The sequence below is a fragment of the Hemiscyllium ocellatum genome, chromosome 7, assembly GCF_020745735.1.
Source record: "Hemiscyllium ocellatum isolate sHemOce1 chromosome 7, sHemOce1.pat.X.cur, whole genome shotgun sequence".
Lineage (NCBI taxonomy): Eukaryota > Metazoa > Chordata > Chondrichthyes > Orectolobiformes > Hemiscylliidae > Hemiscyllium > Hemiscyllium ocellatum.
Genome location: NC_083407.1, coordinates 41,657,784 through 41,677,970, shown reverse-complemented (window position 1 = coordinate 41,677,970; position 20,187 = coordinate 41,657,784). Strand labels below are relative to the sequence as shown.

Below are 20,187 nucleotides of genomic sequence, written 5' to 3'. Positions count from 1 at the left end.
GGGGGGGGGGGAAAGAGGGGGGAGAGAAGGGGGAGCCTGCAAAGTTACCGCCTTTGCTGTTTGAATTTGTGTATTGCTGGACATCGGAGTGCATCTGAGAAAATTAACACAGTGAAATTCACAACTAATCTTGGAGGAACTGTTGGGTGAAATTCACAGCACAGAAACAGATAAGTTAATTGTTGTTTTAAGTCTGTCAAGAGAAAGGCTGCAGTAGTGAGTATAGTGGATTCTTTCTTGATTATGTGTTTTTGGAGAGAAGTCTCTTGATTAAACTTAAAATATAAGCCATAGCTATTTATTTAACCTGGGGCAGTGTTTGCAGAGGAAGAAGACTGATTTTCTGGGTCTGTAGATTGTGAAGGAGACTGTGGATATACCCGTTTCAAACAGTGTGCTGTTTTGGAAAATGTAGGGGGTGATGGATTCTCAGGGGAATGTAGCACGAACAGCCAAGTTTCTGGTATTGAGACTGGCTCTAATGCAACAAGGGGTACGTCGGCTTCCAAGAGATCAATTGTGTTAGGGGATTCTGTAGTCAGAGGTACAGGCAGATGTTTCTGCGGCCAACAGAGCAAAAGCAGAATGGTGTTGTTTTCCTGGTGCCAGGATCAAGAATGTTTCAGAGGGTGCAGAATATTCTCACAGGGGAGAGGGGTCAGCAGGTCATTGTCCGCATTGGAACCAACGACATTGGAAGGGAAAAGGTTGAGGCTCTGAAGGGAGATTAGAGAGTTAGGCAGAAATTTAAAAAGGAGGTCCTCAAGAGTTGTAATATCTGGATTACTCCCAGTGCCACAAGCTAGTGAGGGCAGGAATAGGGGGATAGAGCAGATGAATGCATGGCTGAGGAGCTGGTGTATGGGAGAAGGATTCACATTTTTGGATCATTGGAATCTCTTTTGGGACAGAAGTGACCTGTACAAGAAGGACGGATTGCACCTAAATTGGAAGGGGACTAATACACTGGCAGGGAAATTTGCTAGAACTGCTTGAGGATTTAAACTGTTGTGGTTGTGTTCGCCGAGCTGGGAGTTTGTGTTGCAAACGTTTCGTCCCCTGTCTAGGTGACATCCTCAGTGCTTGGGCGCCTCCTGTGAAGTGCCCTCCGGCATTTATAGTGGTTTGTCTCTGCCGCTTCCGTGACAACAGGAAGCGGCAGAGACACTATAAATGCGGGAGGAAACATCACAGAAGCGCTTCACAGGAGGCTCCCAAGCACTGAGGATGTCACCTACACAGGGGATGAAACGCTTGCAACACAAACTCCCAGCTCGGCGAACACAACCACAACAACAAGCACCCGAGCTACAAATCTTCTCCCAAACTTTGGATTTAAACTATAAGGGTGTGTGTGTGTGTGTGTGTGTGTGTGTGTGTGTGTGTGTGTGTGTGTGTGTGGATAGAGATCAATCTGAGACGGGTACAGCTGAGAATAGAAGTGAGTCAAACAGTCAGGGACAACGTAGGACTAATAAATTTATAAATAAATAAATGAATAAATAGATAAAGAGAGTAGTTATGGTAGAAGATTTTAACTTTCCAAACATAGACTGGGACTACCATAGTGTTAAGGGTTTAGATAGAAAGGAATTTCTTAAGTGTGCACAAGACAATTTTCTGATTCAGTATGTGGATGTACCTACTAGAGAAGTTGCAAAACTTGACCTACTTTGGGAAATAAAGCAGGGCAGGTGACTGGGTGTCAGCGGGGGAGCACTTAGGGGCCAGCGACCAGAATTCTATTAGTTTTAAAATAGTGATGAAAAAGGATAGACCAGATCTAAAAGTTGAAGTCCTAAATTAGAGAAAGACCAATTTTGACGGTATGAGGTAAGAACTTCCAAAAACTGATTGTGGGCAGATGTTTGCAGGTAAAGGGATGGCTGGAAAATGGGAAGCCTTCAGAAATGAGGTAACAAGAATCAGAGAAAGTATATTCCTGTCAGGGTGAAAGGAAAGGCTGGTAGGTATAGGGAAAGCTGGATGATTAAGGAAATTGAGGGTTTGGTTAAGAAAATGAAGGAAGCATGTGTCAGGTATAGACATGATTGCACATGCACAATTTATTGGGAAATATAAACCCAATCAACAAGGAAGAAAAAAATGTCAGTTTTTCAGCTGTTTGTACAAGATAACAAAATGTTATAAATCTTGTTCCTATTAAAATGAATTTTCTTACATTAGTGATTGATTACAGAAAATAAATCTTCAAGTATCTGAAGATACAGAGAAAGTAAACTGCAATTTTCGTAAATTACTTTGCTTCCAGTCAAAGTTGTTAAAACAAAGACACTTTAATAGATCAAGTTGATCCAAGACCAGGTCAAATATTACAAGTGGATTTACTAGACAGGTTTTTTTTAAAAAATCAATTGCTTTTCAAGCCACAGGAAATTACATCAAATCCACTGTAAAAGCAGCCTACAGTAGTTCTTGGAATAGCAAGATTTTATTTGTCAATGCCATTTATGCATTACCCTAAGTACAGAAGAAGAAAAAGCAAAGGACATTTGCTTTTTTCTTAATTGCATTTACATTACGGAACAAATTCCTCAATTAGTCAAGTGGAAAACATGAAATTGTGTGGAATTTATGAAACCAAAGTATATTTTTAAACAAAGTTAGATTTGAATAAAAGGAATAATGATCAAGAGAAAACAACCATGCCTGCCATCGTTTAGAAGGAGCGTTCTCTAATTATCTAATATAGCAAGCAGGAAGTTACAAGTTTGTATACTGCCCACAATACTTGAGATGGTAAGAACAGGTACCCAGACCAACACTTGAAAGAGGAGAATCTTTATATTATTTAATTGAGTAGCATCCCCCACAGAACTCTACATTCAAATTAGAGGGTGCAGCTCACCGGCATTTGCTGCCGCTCACTCATTTCTGCATGCAGATCACCATCCTATCTCTCTCAGCTTCAACTAATTAATTTAAACTTTAAGCCGCTTGCCTCTTTACTAAGTAAAAGAGAATATGAAAATGGTTCAATAACTGTGCAAAAACATTTGATAAGCTCATGAATAGAAAGATTGGCCAAGCACAGGTATGTGGGACTTAGTTTGGGAATGAGTGTGAACTGGTTGCACTGAGGAATCTGTTTCCATGTTGTAGGACTGTCACGACATTAACCATTCGCACCTCAACACTCCAGCTTACAGATTTAACTGGTGAAAATCTGTTGGTCTGAGTTCGTGGATCAGCTCACCAGCCAGTGCATTTATAGCACAGTATTTTAATTTATGGATATTAAGAGCCAAGAGACATTTTAACACTATTATTCCAAACTGCATAGGATTCTAAACTCAACTACTTCCACAACAATGTGGCCAGCTTTTAACTGCCCTCTGGGATGGACAATAAGTGCTGACCTATATAGTGGCACCCTCGCCCCAAATAAAAGAAAAAAAAATGGTGTTTCAAAAAGTTGCGATTAATTACTTTGAATATCTTCTTCAGATAAAGCTGCCACTTTTAGATCCCAGTTCTGGTGACCAGAATACAGGTAGCTCTTCTGTAATAAAATGCTTGCATTCTTGCGCAAAACCACATTATAGAAACATTGTGCTCTAGTAACAGCCTTTAAAACTGGTGATGTAATCATGTTACAGCCAACACACATTAGAAAGTGTCTCCAATTTGTTAACGAAACACGTTAAAGCAGAACGATCTGTATGAAAATTACCTTGCTCCATAAAGCTGACCTCCACTTTAGCTGCCCAAACTTTTAACTTTCAAATGGGTGGCTGTGAGAATCTAAAATCTAGCTTTAGGCTGTTGTCAGGAGCAACCATTTAATGCATGCTTTTACTAATACAAAATGGCTTCCTAGTGAAAGTAACATAAAATAACATAACAAAATGGCTTCTAGGAGCAAATTAACAATTTTGTTTATAATGGCACCTAACTCTGCTGGAAAGTACATTCCTGAACTAATTGAAAGAGACTAGCAAACAATGCCCTGTTCATATTATGAATTAACTAAGTAAGATATGACTTAAAGTATCCTAAATGCACCACCATCCATACATGCACCACCCTCTGCAAGAAAAGGTTCCTCTTTAGATCCCTTTTAAAATCTTTCCCCTCTCATCTTAAACCCATGCCCTCTAGTTTTGGACTTCCACATCCCAAAGAAAAGACTTTGCCTTTTTACCCTATTCACATGCCTCATGATTTTATAAACCTCCAGAAGGGCACCCCTCAACCTCCAATTAGGGCACAGTGGCTCAGTGGTTAGTACATCTGCCTCACAGCACCAGGGACATTCGATTCCAGCCTCGGATGACTCCATGGGTTTGCACATTCTCCCCATATCTGCAAGGGTTTCCCTGGGTGCTCCAGTTTCCTCCCACTTTCCAAAGATGGAGAAGTGAGTTGAATCACCCATGCTAAACTGCCCGCAATGTTCTGGGATGTATAGGTTAGGTGCATTTGTCAGGGGAAATGTAGAGTAATAGGGTAGGAGAATAGGTATGGATGGGTTATTCTTCAGAGAGTCAATGTAGACATGTTGGGCTGAATGACCTGTTTCCACACTATAGAGATTCTTTGATTTGGAGGTGATGGTGTTGGACTGAGGTGTACAACGTTAAAAATCACAATACCAGGTTATAGTCCAACAGGTTTATTTGGAAGCATAGCTTTCGGGGCGCTGCTCCTTCATCAGATGGTTGTCGAGTACAAGATCGTAAAACAGAATTGATAGCAAACGTTTACAGTGCGATACAACTGAAATTATATATTGAAAAAGACCTGGATTGTTTGTTAAGTCTCTCATCTTTTAGAATGACCATGCTGGTTTCAGTTCTTGAGTTCTTAAAAGAACCTTGACTATAACCTGACGCTGTGATTTTTAACTATAATTCCATGAACACTCCAGGGAAAACAGCCCCAGTCTATTCAATCTCTCCCTCAAGCTCAAATCCTCCAACCCCGGCAACATCCTTGAATGGGTTCAGAAAAAAAATAAATTTCACAGCATCTTTCTGTTCGAAAGGAGACGAGAATTACATGCAATACTTCAAAAAAAGAAATGGCCTCACCTTTGTCTTGTGCAGACATGTGACCTCCCAACTCTTCTGCTCAATGCACTGACCAATAAAAGCAAGCAGGTCAAATGCTTTCTTCCCTATCCTATATACCTGTGACTCCACTTTCAACGAACTATGAACTCGCACTCTAAAGTCTCTGTTCAGCAACAGCTCCCAGGATCTTAGCATTAAATGTACAAGTCCTGCCATGACTGGCCTTTCCAAAATGTAGCACCATACATTTATCTAATTTAAACTCCATCTGCTCAAGGTCAAGCGACGTCCCACAGGGTTCAGTGTTGGGGCCGCAGCTGTTCACGTTACATATTAATGATCTGAATGAAGGGACTGGGGACATTCTAGCGAAGTTTGCCGATGATACGAAGTTAGGTGGACAGGCAGGTAGTACTAAGTGGGGAGGCTGCAGAAGGATCTAGACAGTTTGGGAGAGTGGTCCAGGAAATGGCTGATCAAATTCAACATGAGTAAATGCGAGGTCTTGCACTTTGGAAAAAAGAATACAAGCATAGACTACTTTCTAAACGGTGAGAAAATTCACAAAGCCAAAGTAGAAAGGGATCTGGGAGTGCTAGTCGAGGATTCTCTAAAGGTAAACATGCAGGTTGAGTCCGTGATTAAGAAAGCGAATGCAATGTTGTCATTTATCTCAAGAGCGTTGGAATATAAAAGCACTGTTGTGTTAGAGACTTTATAAAGCTCTGGTTAGGCCCTGTTTGGAGTACGGTGTCCAGTTTTGGTCTCCACACCTCAGGAAGGACATACTGGCACTGGAGCTTGTCCAGCAGAGATTCACACGGATGATCCCTGGAATGGTAGGTCTAACATACGAGGAACGGCTGAGGATCCTGGGATTGTATTCATTGGAGTTAGGATGATTAAGGGGAGATCTAATAGAAACTTACAAGATAACACATGGCTTGGAAAGGGTGGACGCTACGAAATTGTTTCCATTAGGACTAGGACCCACGGACACAGCCTTAGAATTAGAGGAGGTAAATTCAGAACAGAAATGCGGAGATATTTCTTCAGCCAGAGTGTGGTGGGCCTGTGGAATTCATTGCCACGGAGTGCAGTGGATGCCAGGACGCTAAATGTCTTCAAGGCAGAGATTGATAAATTCTTGATGTCACAAGGAATTAAGGGTTATAGGGAGAATGTTGGTAAGTGGAGTTGAAATGCCCATTAGCCATGATTGAATGGCGGAGTGGACTCGATGGGCCGAATGGCCTTACTTCCACTCCTATGTCTTATGGTAAGGTCCTGCTGTACTGAGGTAACCTTCGCTGTCTACTACACTTCCAATTTTGGTGTCATCTGCAAGTTTACTAATCATACCTATGTTCACATCCTAAATTTACTTAAATGACAAAAGGCAGTGCACCCAACACCAAAACTTGTGACACAGCACCACTCTCCCTTCTACCTTCAAGCCAGTTATACCCAAACAGCTAGCTCTCCAATTCCATGCAATCCAATCTTGTTAGCCAAGCTATCAGGAACCTTGTCAAACGCCATACTCAAGCCCATATAGAGCACATCCACCGCTCTGCCCTCAATCCTCTAACATCTTAAAAAAAAATTCAATCAAGTTGAGATACTATTTCCCCACATACAAAGCCATGCTGACTGTCCCCAATCAGTCCTTGCCTTTCCAAATATATGCATATTCTGTTCCTCAATCTCCTGCCCAAAATCCACAAACCTGCCTGCCCCGGCCGACCCATTGTCTCAGCCTGCTCCTGCCCCACCGAACTCATCTCCCAATACCTCGACACGGTCCTGTCCCCTTTAGTCCAAGAACTCCCCACCTATGTTCGGGACACCACCCACGCCCTCCACCTCCTCCAGGATTTGCGCTTCCCCGGTCCCCAACGCCTTATTTTCACTATGGACATCCAGTCCCTGTACACCTCCATCTCCCATCACGAAGGACTCAAAGCCCTCCGCTTCTTCCTTTCCCGCCGCACCAACCAGTACCCTTCCACTGACACCCTCCTTCGACTGACTGAACTGGTCCTCACCCTGAATAGCTTCTCTTTTCAATCCTCCCACTTCCTCCAAACTAAAGGAGTTGCCATGGGCACCCGCATGGGCCCCAGCTATGCCTGCCTCTTCGTAGGATATGTGGAACAGTCAATCTTCCGCAACTACACTGGCACCACCCCCCACCTTTTCCTCCGCTACATCGATGACTGTATCGGCGCTGCCTCGTGCTCCCACGAGGAGGTTGAACAGTTCATCAACTTTACTAACACCTTCCATCCCGACCTGAAATTCACCTGGACCATCTCAGACTCCTCCCTCCCCTTCCTAGACCTCTCCATTTCTATCTCGGGCGACCGACTCAACACAGACATCTATTATAAACCGACTGACTCCCACAGCTACCTGGACTACACCTCCTCCCACCCTGCCCCCTGTAAAAATGCCATCCCATATTCCCAATTCCTTCATCTCCGCCGCATCTGCTCCCAGGAGGACCAATTCCAACACCGCACAGCCCAGATGGCCTCCTTCAAGGACCGCAGATTCCCCCCAGACGTGATCGACGATGCCCTCCACCGCATCTCCTCCACTTCCCGCTCCTCCGCCCTTGAGCCCCGCTCCTCCAACCGCCACCAAGACAGAACCCCACTGGTTCTCACCTACCACCCCACCAACCTCCGTATACAACGTATCATCCGCCGCCATTTCCGCCACCTCCAAACGGACCCCACCACCAAGGATATATTTCCCTCCCCTATCAGCGTTCCGCAAGGACCACTCCCTTCGTGACTCCCTCGTCAGATCCACACCCCCCACCAACCCAACCTCCACCCCCGGCACCTTCCCCTGCAACCGCAGGAAATGTAAAACTTGCGCCCACACCTCCACACTCACTTCCCTCCAAGGCCCCAAGGGATCCTTCCATATCCGCCACAAGTTCACCTGTACCTCCACACACATCATCTATTGCATCCGCTGCACCCGATGTGGCCTCCTCTATATTGGGGAGACAGGCCGCTTACTTGCGGAACGCTTCAGAGAACACCTGCGGGCCGCCCGAACCAACCAACCCAATCACCCCGTGGCTCAACACTTTAACTCTCCCTCCCACTCCACCGAGGACATGCAGGTCCTTGGACTCCTCCACCGGCAGAACACAACACGACAGCTGGAGGAGGAGCGCCTCATCTTCCGCCTGGGAACCCTCCAACCACAAGGTATGAATTCAGATTTCTCCAGTTTCCTCATTTCCCCTCCCCCCACCTTGTCTCAGTCGGTTCCCTCAACTCAGCACCGCCCTCCTAACCTGCAATCCTCTTCCTGACCTCTCCGCCCCCACCCCACTCCGGCCTATCACCCTCACCTTGACCTCCTTCCACCTATCCCACCTCCATCACCCCTCCCCCTGGTCCCTCCTCCCTACCCTTTATCTTAGCCTGCTTGGCGCTCTCTGTCTCTTATTCCTGATGAAGGGCTTATGCTCGAAACGTCGAATTCTCTATTCCTGAGATGCTGCCTGGCCTGCTGTGCTTTGACCAGCAACACATTTGCAGCTTCATCCAACAACTTGCCCAGCACTGATGTCAGGCTCATGGTCTATAGTTCCCTGGCCTTTCCTTACCACATTTATTAACTAGAGGCACAATGTTAGGTAACCTCCCATCTTCTGGCACCTTGCCTGAGGCGATTGATACAATTATCTAAGCAAGGGGTCGATAAAGCTCTTCCTTCGCTTCTGACAGAGTTCTAGGGTACACCTGATCAGGTCCTGGGGATTTATCCACCTTTATGCACTTTAAAACATCCAGCTGCACCTTCTCTGTAATAGTGTTTTTCAAGATGTCACTATTTACTTCCCTACATCCCATATTTTCATATCTTTCTCCACAGTAAACACCAATTTAAAATACTTGTTAGTACTTCCTCCATCTCCTGTGTTCTCTCACGTAGGTGGCCTTGCTGATCTTTAAGGGGGGCCTATTTTCTCCCTAGTTATCCTTCTGTTGTTAAGGTATTTGTCGAATCCCTTTGGATTCTCCTTTGCCCTGTTTGCCAATATTTTGGGGGGGGGGGGGGGAAAGAGAGGTGGATGCCAAATTTTCATTCAGAAGTACTGCGCAAAAAAATCTTTTATTGTTCAAATGTACAACTGAAGTACTGACAACCTATTTCACTTTATATACTGATAAAGAAAGATTGAGATTAATACTGTCACAAAGCTAGAGCCTTTTTTTTTCTAAAAGCTGTTAAATGGCTCAAGGATACTCAGTCCTTGATATTTTTTCCCCCCCCCCCCAGAGGGCTAATAAACCAGGTCAGGCTCCGATCAGTATTGTTTGGCATAGAGATGAAAAAGATTGAGGGGCCTTTTTTCAATACGTAAACAGATGAGACTTTAGGCCAAAGTGGCCATGCTTTAGTAGTGACCTATAAAATGCTGAGCATTTAGTACAGTCTTAAAACTGGTGAGGAGGAGATCAACAGTGAGCTGTGTGGAATCACTTTCTGCCCTTAAGCTTCAACTTGTGAGCATGTGTTCCATTTATACTGATTTTTTTGAAGTGATTTTGCTTATTGGGACTATTGCATATATTCGGAACAGCATAATTAAGTCTAGTCTGGATTGACCAAGTTCTGTAGGGGTTCTTTATTCTGTTCTGTGCATTTCATTGTGTAATTGTGTAAATAAATTTTTGTTTAAAAATCTAGTAGTCAATCTGCCTAACTCACTCCAGGTAAATTTCAAGTTACACTTACAAATTGGGCTGCCTGCCCAAGAATGTTTTGAGTGGTCTGGCCTAGTCCATAACAATACATACCACTGGAATGACGTGAGTGACACCATCGCCACTGTCTATAACAGTTCCAGTCAATGTTCGCTCTCCAACTTGTCGAGATGTCCATGAGGCAGCTAAAGCAAGAACAGCCTGGAAATAAACCAAAAAGAGTTATACTTCAATAGTAAATAAGTGATTGGTAGTTAACATTAACAATGTTTAAAACACAGAAGGAAGGTACAAGGACTTAGCAAGCACAAATGTCTTCAATATATGATTTTTTAAAAAAGTTGTTCAGGTGGAGGTACAAGCTTAATTCCCCCAAAATACTTGAGGAACCCATCTAATCTAGAGTTGAAATAGCACGGTAGGGAAAGCATATTACTTCAATTCTTCTGGCAGTGTCAAGGAAGTTAATGCATTCTAACTAAAACAGTTAAATATTTGACTAGTGGTGAGTGGGTTGGTAATTTTGGATCAGTGACGTATGACAAAATAGATTTCATTAATGATCAGAGTTCAAGATTCCTTTGGGAATAACGACCGCAACATACCAGAATGCAACAGTTTGAGGAAGAGACTGTCAGAAACAACTGCACTATAGTTTTTTTTTAAAAAAGAAAAATTACAAAGGAACAGGACAGAGCTAGCTGGTGTAAATTGAGAAAGACATTTTGCAAAAATGGTTCAGGATAATAAAATGAAAGCCAAACAGTGCGTACGTATGGCCCTTCAAGAACAAGGCTACGGACATAAAGGGGAAACCAAGCCAAAAACAGTTGAATAAATACTTCACAACTATTCTTCATTGAAGAATAGTAATAGCATTCCAATGAGCAAAACTGAGGGGGGAAGATGTAATAAATATCACTGGAATAAGTACAAGAAAAACCAATGGGGTTAAGGCCGAATAGGTTCCCTGGACCTGATTTGATACATCATAGGATATGAGACACAGCTGTAGAGACAGTATGCGTTGGTAGTAATCTTCCAAGAATCCTTAGATTCTGCAAGTATCAGAGCACTGGAAAACTGCCAATGTAACACATGCACGCACACACAAAGAAAGGAAGGAGACAGAACAGTTAACTACAGGGCAGTTAGCTTAACATCTGACATAGGAAAAATGTTGAAGTCTATTATAATGGATAAATGCAGAACCTTTAGGTACACTTAAGTAAAGCCAGCATGATTTCATGAAGGAAAAAATTATGCCTGACAAATTTATCAGAATTCCTTGAAGTAGCAATAAGGATAGATATAGGGGAGGAAGTGGATGCAAAACATTAAGGATTAGGAAAAGGGTACCACGTTACTAAATAAGGTAAGATTCCATGGTGAAGGGGGTAGGCTATTCTTAAAGATTGGCTAACTAATAAAAGACAGACTTATAATAAAAGGGTTATTTTCAGAACAACAACTTGTAACTAGTGGACTACAATTATTCACAATATATATTAACAACTTCAACAATGAAAGTAAATGTATTATAGCCAAGTTTTCCAATGACAAAAATAGGGTGGAAGGCAGCTGGGGTTAAGACAGTCTGCATAGGGTTTTGGCAAGTTAAACAAGTGAGCAAAAACTTGGCAGATGGAATACATTGTGAGAAAATGGCAGTTCATGCACTTTGACAGCAAGAACAGAAGAAAGAGATTTGAAAATCCTCGTATATATCTCAAAAAGGTTCAGCAGGTAATCGTGAAGTCAAATGGAACGATGGCCTTCATTTCAAAGGAAAGAGTATAACAATAGGGAGATCTTGATAAAACTATACAAGGTTCTAGGCTGTGCCTTGTACTGGACACAACTGGAACACTGAACAGTTTGGATCCCTTTTCTTAAGCAAAGATATACTAGCAGTGCAGGCATTCCAGAAAAGGTTCACTAGATTTATCCCCCTTATGGAGGGATTGTCGTTTGACAAGTTGAGTAGGGTATGTTTATATTCATTTGCATATAAAAAAATGAGAGGTGACTTTATTGAAGCATGCACGTTTTTCAGTGAGCATGGCAGGGATGGTGAAAGGTTGTCGTTTCCTGAGAGAGACTAGTACCAAAATAATATAATCTCAGAATAAGGGGTCACCCAGTTATAGGAGACAGAGGAGGAATCACTAATTGTTTCAGAAGGTAGTAAATCTCTGGAATTCTTAAGACGGCTGGAGAGGTGAGGTTGCCATTAGGTATGGTCAGAGCTGAGATAGCTCAGTTAGGCAATCAAGTGATACAAGGAAAAGGCAGAAACATGGAGTTCCAGTTTCAGATCAACCATGATTTCTGGATAGCAGAGCAGATTCTATGAGGCCAATGGCCGACTTCTGCTCCTCCATCTTATAATATGAATCAAACTTGGTATTCAGGTTATGCAAGTAACTCGGCATGCAAATCTTATGTTATCAATTACTGAAAGTGCATGGAAATAAAAGACTAGGGACATTTTACTTCAGCTTTAACGGGAAATGCTAAGCTCACAGGTGGAGCACTATATACTGTTCTGATCTCCTTATTTGATCAGAAGTTTTAGATACTTCAGAAGCAGTTCAAATACAACTTAATTCATTTCTGAGATCAGGGATTCAACTCATGAGCAAGACTTGGACATGCCAAACCTACATCCATTGATATTTAGATTAAGAGGTGTTGCTACTGAGCCACAGAAGATCTTGAAGGGTGGATAGTGAAAGAATGCTTCTTCTTGTGGGACAGATTACAACTAAGGGCACAATTTAAAATTAAGGCATCGTGCATTTAATATGGAATATTGTAGATTTCTTCAACATTTCACCTTACCTGGACAGCAATATAAAGGCCAGGCACATTGAAGGATTCGAACATGATTTCAGCAGTATATTCTCTATTTTCAGGAGTATTCAGTGGCGGTTCAGTCTGTTGAAGATATTCACATTATTTAATAAACTGCAGCTGAAAGTACTATATCGGTTCATACGAAGTGAAGAACCAAAGTTTTTAACTCTGCAAAATACATTATGTAAATTCATGACTATCTTTGCAGAGCAGGCCCATAGTAAACAAAATAAATAATTCAAGATTGAAAGCAAAAGAGATTGTTTTAGATTTGATCAGATTATCAAACTGACTTCAGCTTTTATACTAATTTAACACAAATAAAATCAATGCTCAATTAGTCAAGGAGATCGACAGGATATAAACAAAAAAAAGTACAAAAACCAAAGTAGTCAGATTTTAATTTCCAGAAGAGTTCAAAGGAAGTTAGGAAAGATTCAAGTCAAAACATTACAGATAATCTTCTAAAGTGATGTCAGCATAGGAGAGGCAGCCAACTGAGCTATCAGAGGACTTGGAGAAGGCAGGTACAATTAAACAGCCTCTGGATGGGTACATGAATAGAAAGGGTTTAGAACGATATGGGGTAAATAGGACCAAGTCAGATTGGGAGGTCTGGTTGGCGCAGACAAATTGGACCAAAAGAGTCCATTTCCATGCTGCACAACTAACCAGTTTAGTCACTGTGCCTTCAGTGCTGTAAGTAGGAGATTTTGTAGTCTAATGATCAGGTATGGAAGGGCAACTGTTGGGTACTGGAAAAGAAAGACACTTGTGTGGTTGATTTCCATGTGCAAAAATTACGATCAGCAAGACACTACATTTTAGAACTTCAACATCACTCGGCATTACTCTCCAAAGTTTGCAATTTCACTGATGCTGCGCTCACCTAGCAACATATGACTTTGCGGGCAAAGAGCGTATGACCAAGAGAGAATGCGAGACCACCAGGTAATCAGAATTTTGGCGGAGAGGTAACACCTATTCTGACAAATCCTGATGAATCTATCCCAACAGTCACTGCAGAGGTCAGATCAGTTTTCCTTCGTGTGAATTCAAGGAAAACAATGGGACCAGACGGAGTACCAGGCCGTGCACTCACAGCATGCACAAACAAATGGCACAGCTCTTCTCGAACATCTTCAACCTCTCCCTGCAGCAGGTCACTCTCCATGCCACAGGCCACTGTCCCTGCCGTTTCAAGAGGGCCAACATCACCCCTGTGCCTAAGGCGGCCCATGCAGCATGTCTCAAATGACTACCGCCCAGTAGCCCTAACTTTGGCGGTCATGAGGTGCTTTGAAGGTTGGTCATGGCATTAATCAACTCCAGCCTCCCCACTACTCTTGACCCATTCCAATTTACCTATCGGACCAACACATCCACGTCCGATGCCATGTCACTTGTCCTTCACTCCTCCCTAGAACATCTTGACACCAAGAACAGCCACGTAAGAATCCTACTCTGAAGACAGTTCAGCCTTCAACACTATTATCCTCGCTAGACTGATTACTAAACTTAGTGATCTTGGACTAAGCCCCACTCTCTGCAACTGGATCCTCAGTTTCCTGACCCATAGGCTACAGTGAAGATTGGGGAACAATATTCTATCCAAACACTCAAAACTGGAGCCCCGCAGGGTTGCATACGCAGCTTCCTACTGTACTCACTGTATACCCATGAATGCGTCGACAAATACCAGACTAATGCTATTTACAAGTTCGCTGATGACACCACCGTAGCCAGTCGAATCTCAGATGGTGATGAAACACACTACAGATGGGAGGTGGAAGACCTGGAAAAATGGTGCACTGAGAACAACCTAGTGCTCAATGCCAGCAAAATCAAGGAACTCATTCTTGACTTTCAGCAGGATGTTACTCATGCTCCCCTACACATTAACAGCAGAGATGGAACGAGTGGAGAGTGTCAAGCTCCTGGGAATGGTCATCCACAACCACCTTTCCTGGACTCTTCTCGCGAGCGCACTGGTTACAAAGGTCCAACAACATCTCTTCTTCCTCAGGCAGCTGAGGAAATTTGGCATGATGGTGAATACCCTTACCAACTTTTATAGATGCGCCAGAGAACATTCTGTCTCGATGAATCACTACTTGGTGATTTGTCTGCGCCAACCAGACCTCCCAATCTGACTTGGTCCTATTTGCCCCATATCGTTCTAAACCCTTTCTATTCATGTACCCATCCAGAGGCTGTTTAACTGTACCGTTCAAGATCAGAGATGGTTACAAAGAGTAGTGAACTCAGCCCGGACAATCGCAAAGGCCAACCCTCCCATCTACAGAATTCATCTACCAGGCCCGCTATCAAGGAATGTCTGCCAGCATTTTCAAAGATCCAACCCACCCTGGCAATGTTTTTCTACAATCTCTACCATCAGAAAGAAGGTACAGAAGCCTGAACATGCACACCAGCCAGGTTCAAAACAGTCTCTACCCTATTGTTAGAATACTGAATGGACTCAAACTCTCAACATTCACCTCAAGCTGTGTTTTTGTTTTTGCTTCTGTTTACCTATTATTTACTAATCTGGGCTACTTAACGGTGAGATCTGCCTGCATTGCTAACAAGACAGAGCTTTTCACTGTGCCTCTGTACACGTGACAAATTCAGTTCAATTCAAGGAGGGATAAACAGGTGATGTGGGAACCCAGAGAATTAGATTAGATTACTTAGATTACTTAGTGTGGAAAGAGGCCCTTCGGCCCACACAGACCCACCGAAGCGCAACCCACCAGACCCATTCCCCTACATTTACCCTTTCACTTAACACTACGGGCAATTTAGCGTGGAAATTCACCTAAATTGCACATTTTTGGATTGTGGGAGGAAGCCGGAGCACCTGCAGGAAACCCACAGACACGAGGAGAACGTGTCTCCACACAGTCAGTCGCCTGAGACCGGAATTGAACCCGGGTCCCTGGTGCTGTGAGGCAACAGCGCTAACCTCTGTCACCGTGCTACACTTAAACCAGTAATCTGTTCTGAATATTAGCAATAGCTTTGGGGCCAGAGCCTATTCCACAGTACCCTGGCTGTTCTGCGAATTGTGGGGACAGGGAAGGAATTTGCAGAGAGCCACGGCAAAATTGAAAAAGCAATGGCAACAGAGGATTTGGTCATTGAGAGACCAAATGGGTGTTTCTGTAGCTGTATATTTTTATCCAGGATGGTATCTTGCTTATCAAGGACATAACCAAGCAGTTGCAGAGCATTCTGAAGATGGAAGGAGAATAGCCAGCAATGATAGTAGAAGAACAAGTTGCTGTAAACAGAGCTTGGGAAGCTGAGAAATAAGCTATTTAACAGGACCTCAAGAGGTAGTCATTGTCAGATTACTCCAAGTGCCACACAGTAAAAACATGAATATTTAGTTGGCGTGTACAGGAAGGTCAATCTCACGTTTGAGACATTACAATCGGTTAATAATGTCAAAGGGAAAAAAACCTGGGAGTCAGAGCACAAGAATACAGAAGTCCAAAGGTGGAGCAGACCTAATGTAAAATGGCCTAAGATTTACTGCGCAAATAGGAGTACTAATCAGAAAAATAATATTGGTGAACTGAAGCTGCAAATAACCAGGTAGAAACCTGGGGGTCAGCTATTTAGGGAAACAATAAGACATAACGGGACTACATATTCCTGGATATGAGGAGCTCAGAAAGACAGGGAAGGTAAGAAAAAGGGCTGTGTAGCAATATTGATCAAGAACACTACTGTGCTGGAAAGAGGAAGCCTCCCAAAAAGCTCATGGACAGAATTTCTTTGGTTAGAGCTAAGAAACACTATACTATAAAAATACCAGATGCATTCTACAGGCAACCGACTAACGAAAAAGATGCACGTGATTATATTTGCAAGGATATTAGAGGTGCAATATTAAAGCAATAAGGGGGTACCACTATCCTAATACAGAATGGAATAGCAATAGCGTAGATGGCAGAAGGGGGCAAGATTAGAGTGTGCATTCAGAAGAATTTTCCAAATCATTTTTCTTCCAGTTCAGTTAGTAAGGTGGTATTCCTGAATTTGGTCCTGCTGAACGATATGGGTCAACCGAATCCAGTGCCAATAAGGAAACATTTAAGATACTGTCACCTTGGCATTGTAATGTTTAATCAAGCTATGGAAAAAAACACAAGCAACAATCCATGGTAAGGATAGTTGAGGACAGTCAATTTCATTGTGATGACAAGATATTTGATCCAGGTAACCTGGAATCAATGAGTGACAGGCAAAACTGTCACTGAAGAACATGCTGGTTTTAACGGAGATCATTCAATTGCAGTCAAGGTTGTATGGGATACAACAGAAGGGCAAATAAACCTAAGGCTCTCAAAACAAGCAATGAAGGTAAAGCAGAAAAGGGGTGCCAATGACAGATGCCAAGTGGAAAGCACAATTGAGAATTATGCACAATATCTCATGCGCGATTAGGGATGGGCAGTGGTAAACTTCATTTGCTGCTTTTTGTTTAAGAGATTGGCAACTTAAAATGTAACCCAAAAGCCTTCTACAAACAAATTAATAATACAAGAGTGATACGAAACAAATGACCAGTGGTGTTCTGCAGGGATCAGTGCTGGGCCTCTTTGTAAATTTGTATAAATTATTTGAAGGAGATTGTGGATGTCTTGATTAGCACGTCTGAAGATGACAAAGATTTTGGGAGCTGTGGACAGTGAGGAGGATTGTAGGAGGATATAGATAGGCTGGAGACTTTGACAGAGAAATGAGAGATGGAGTTTAATCAGGACAAGCATGAGGTGATGCATTTTGGAAGTAGTAATGTGGGAGACAACAATGTAGTAAATGGCAGAACCCTTAATAGCATCAACGTACAGAGATCGAGGTGTACAGGTCAGCAGCTCCCTCGAAGTGACAACACAAATAGATAAAGATGGTCAAGATTCAGTCAGGGCAGAGAGTATAAAAATGGCAAGTCATATTGCAGCTGTATAGAATATTACCATTGCAAATATGGCCCAACAATTTACAGTCTGGTCATCATGTACCAGAAAGGTGTGGAGGCTTTGGAGGGGACAATGCCTAGTTTGGAGGCTTTTAGCTACAAGGAGAGGTTGGACAAACTTGACTTGCTTTCATGTGAAAGAAAAAGAATGAGGAGAAACCTGAAAAGTTTAATTACAGATAATCAAAGTCTTTTTCCCCACATGTAGAAAGGTCAATTACTAGGGGATATAGGGGAAAGTTTAAAGGAGATGTGAGGGGCAGAGTTTTGTTTGCACAGGTGTTAAGTGCCTTGGATATGGTGAAGGTTGATACAATAGCAACATTTAAAGTGGCATCTTGACAGATCCATGAATAAGCAGAGAACAGAGACATACAATCAAGTGCAAGCATGAGGTTTTAGTTTAGAAAGCTATGCTGCTTTGGTGCAGTCTTACTGGGCAGAGGGCCTGTTCCTCGTTCAGTGTGAGGATATATTGTCCGGGTGACTGTGGAAGTAGTGGCCAGCATACCCATAGAAAGAGAAACAAATGCTAAGGAGGAAGAAATCAATGAACCAGGTGAGGGGAGAGCAGGGTGGAAATTGTAAACAAAGTTGATAAGCATTTCCAGTTCCAGATGAGGGGAGGAAGCCATACTAATGATGTCATTGATACACTGGAGAAAGTTCTGGATGTCAGTGGACACATTAGCTTGTGGTTCAATGGTGGGGTCATGGTCTATGGATCCTCCTATTTTAACTGGTCCAAGCTATTGTGCGCTCTAGTCTTATTTCATCTGGTTATCTTTTGCACTGCCTCCAAGTCCATCATCTCAACCATCGTCTTCCTCCTTCCCAAACTCCACAAAGGAATGTCTGGGCACACCCATTGTTTCTGCCTGTTCTCACCCTGACTCCATATTTTCTTCTTGTCTAGTCGCTTCCCACTTACCTCAGCAATTCTTCTGAAGTTTCTCACATCTTCACCATCAACATGTGAAGGGATTACGCACCCAACACCACCTACCACCCTCTCCAAATAGGATTGTCTCAGGGCTATTCACGTCTGGAAAAAAGGTCTGATCCATTCCACCCACCTTAGATGAGAACAAGCTTGAGCAATCCGAGCAATTTCCCCCTTACCTCCTCTAAGTTTTGTCAAGTCAAATGTGAGATCATGGGTCCTAGTTATGCCTGTCTTTGTGGGGTAGGCGGAACATTCTTCATTCCATTACCACTCAGGCCCCACCCACAACACTTTTTCCAGTACAATTACATCAGTTTTGCTAACGTTTGCAAATCAGAGATTCGCAAAGTTCATAATTTGGCTTTCAATTTCCACCCGGCTGTTACTTTAATCTGGTCCATCTCTGGCTCCCCTATTCCTTGATGTCTGCTGCTATTTCTCGAGATAGGCTATCCTCCTCAAACACTCCACAGTTACCTGGACTATACTTCTTCATACCGTTTCTTGCAGAGACGATTCCATTTTCCCAATTTCTCCATCTCATCTGTTCTGACGATGCTAACTTCTCCAGAGGTTCACTGTAATGTCCACCGCCTTCCGCAATGGAGATCCCCTTCCAGTGGTTGACAGGATACTCAGTGTCCAACTCATCTCCTGCTCTTTGAACCTCACGTTTTCTTTCTTCCCATAATACCTATAGGGTCGGTCCTCACTTGCCACTCCACACAATTATCTACGTATTCCCCTCACCTTGCCTGTCAGCATCACATAAGGACTGTTCCCTCCAGGACACCTTGGTCCACTTGTCCTCCACTTCCAGCACCTCAACATCACCATGGCAAGCACAGAAGTTGCAACACTTGTCCATTACTTCCTCCCTCCTCAGTATTCAAAGCTCTGTACACTTTCCACATGGAGCAACGATTTACCTGAACTTCAATCTAGTTCACTGTATTCGCTGTTCAAATCATGGTCTCATCCACGAAGAGATGAAATGTAGACTGGTTGATCACTTTGCAGAATACCCATGCTCTGCCCACAGAAGTCACCATGCTGTTGCCTACTACTTCAATCCACGCACTCGTTCCACCACGGTCAATCTCTCTCTCAGGCTTGCTGCAGTGTTCCAGCAGACCTCCACGCAAACTGGATGAACAGCATCTCATTTTCAGCTTGGGGCTTTGCAGCCTTCAAGACTCAATACCAGGCTCAATCATTTTTAGGGCCTGGACACTTTGTGGTCCTAACAGCTAGACTCCATCATAGGTACGTACAGCAAGGAAACTGACCGTTCAGTCCAAATTGTCCATACTGACCAGATATCCTACATAAATCTAGTCCCATTTGCCAGCACTTGGCCTGTACCTCTCTAAACCCTTCCTATTTATAAAACCATCCAGATGCCTTTTAAATGTTGTAATGGTACCAGCCTCCACCACTTCCTCTGGCAATGGATTCCCTATATACACCATCCTCTGGGAGAAAACATTACTCCTTAGGGCCCTTTTAAATTCTTTCCCCCTTAACCTAGAGCTATGCCTTCTAGTTCTGGACTCCCCCACCCATGGGAAAAAGCCTTATCTATTTATAGTATCCATGCCCCTCATGATTTTA

General features: G+C 43.1%; 1 protein-coding gene across 1 annotated transcript in view; it reads right to left on the bottom strand.

The window, feature by feature from the left end:
- Positions 1-20,187, bottom strand: part of LOC132817059 (actin-related protein 3) — a 65,317-nt gene that overhangs the window by 20,192 nt on the left and 24,938 nt on the right. Inside the window, exons 5-6 of the mRNA XM_060827146.1 lie at positions 12,620-12,715; positions 9,869-9,976 (exon numbers count right to left, since the gene is read on the bottom strand). Of these exons, the coding sequence (XP_060683129.1) occupies positions 9,869-9,976; positions 12,620-12,715 (204 nt within the window). The remainder of the gene's footprint in view (positions 1-9,868; positions 9,977-12,619; positions 12,716-20,187) is intronic.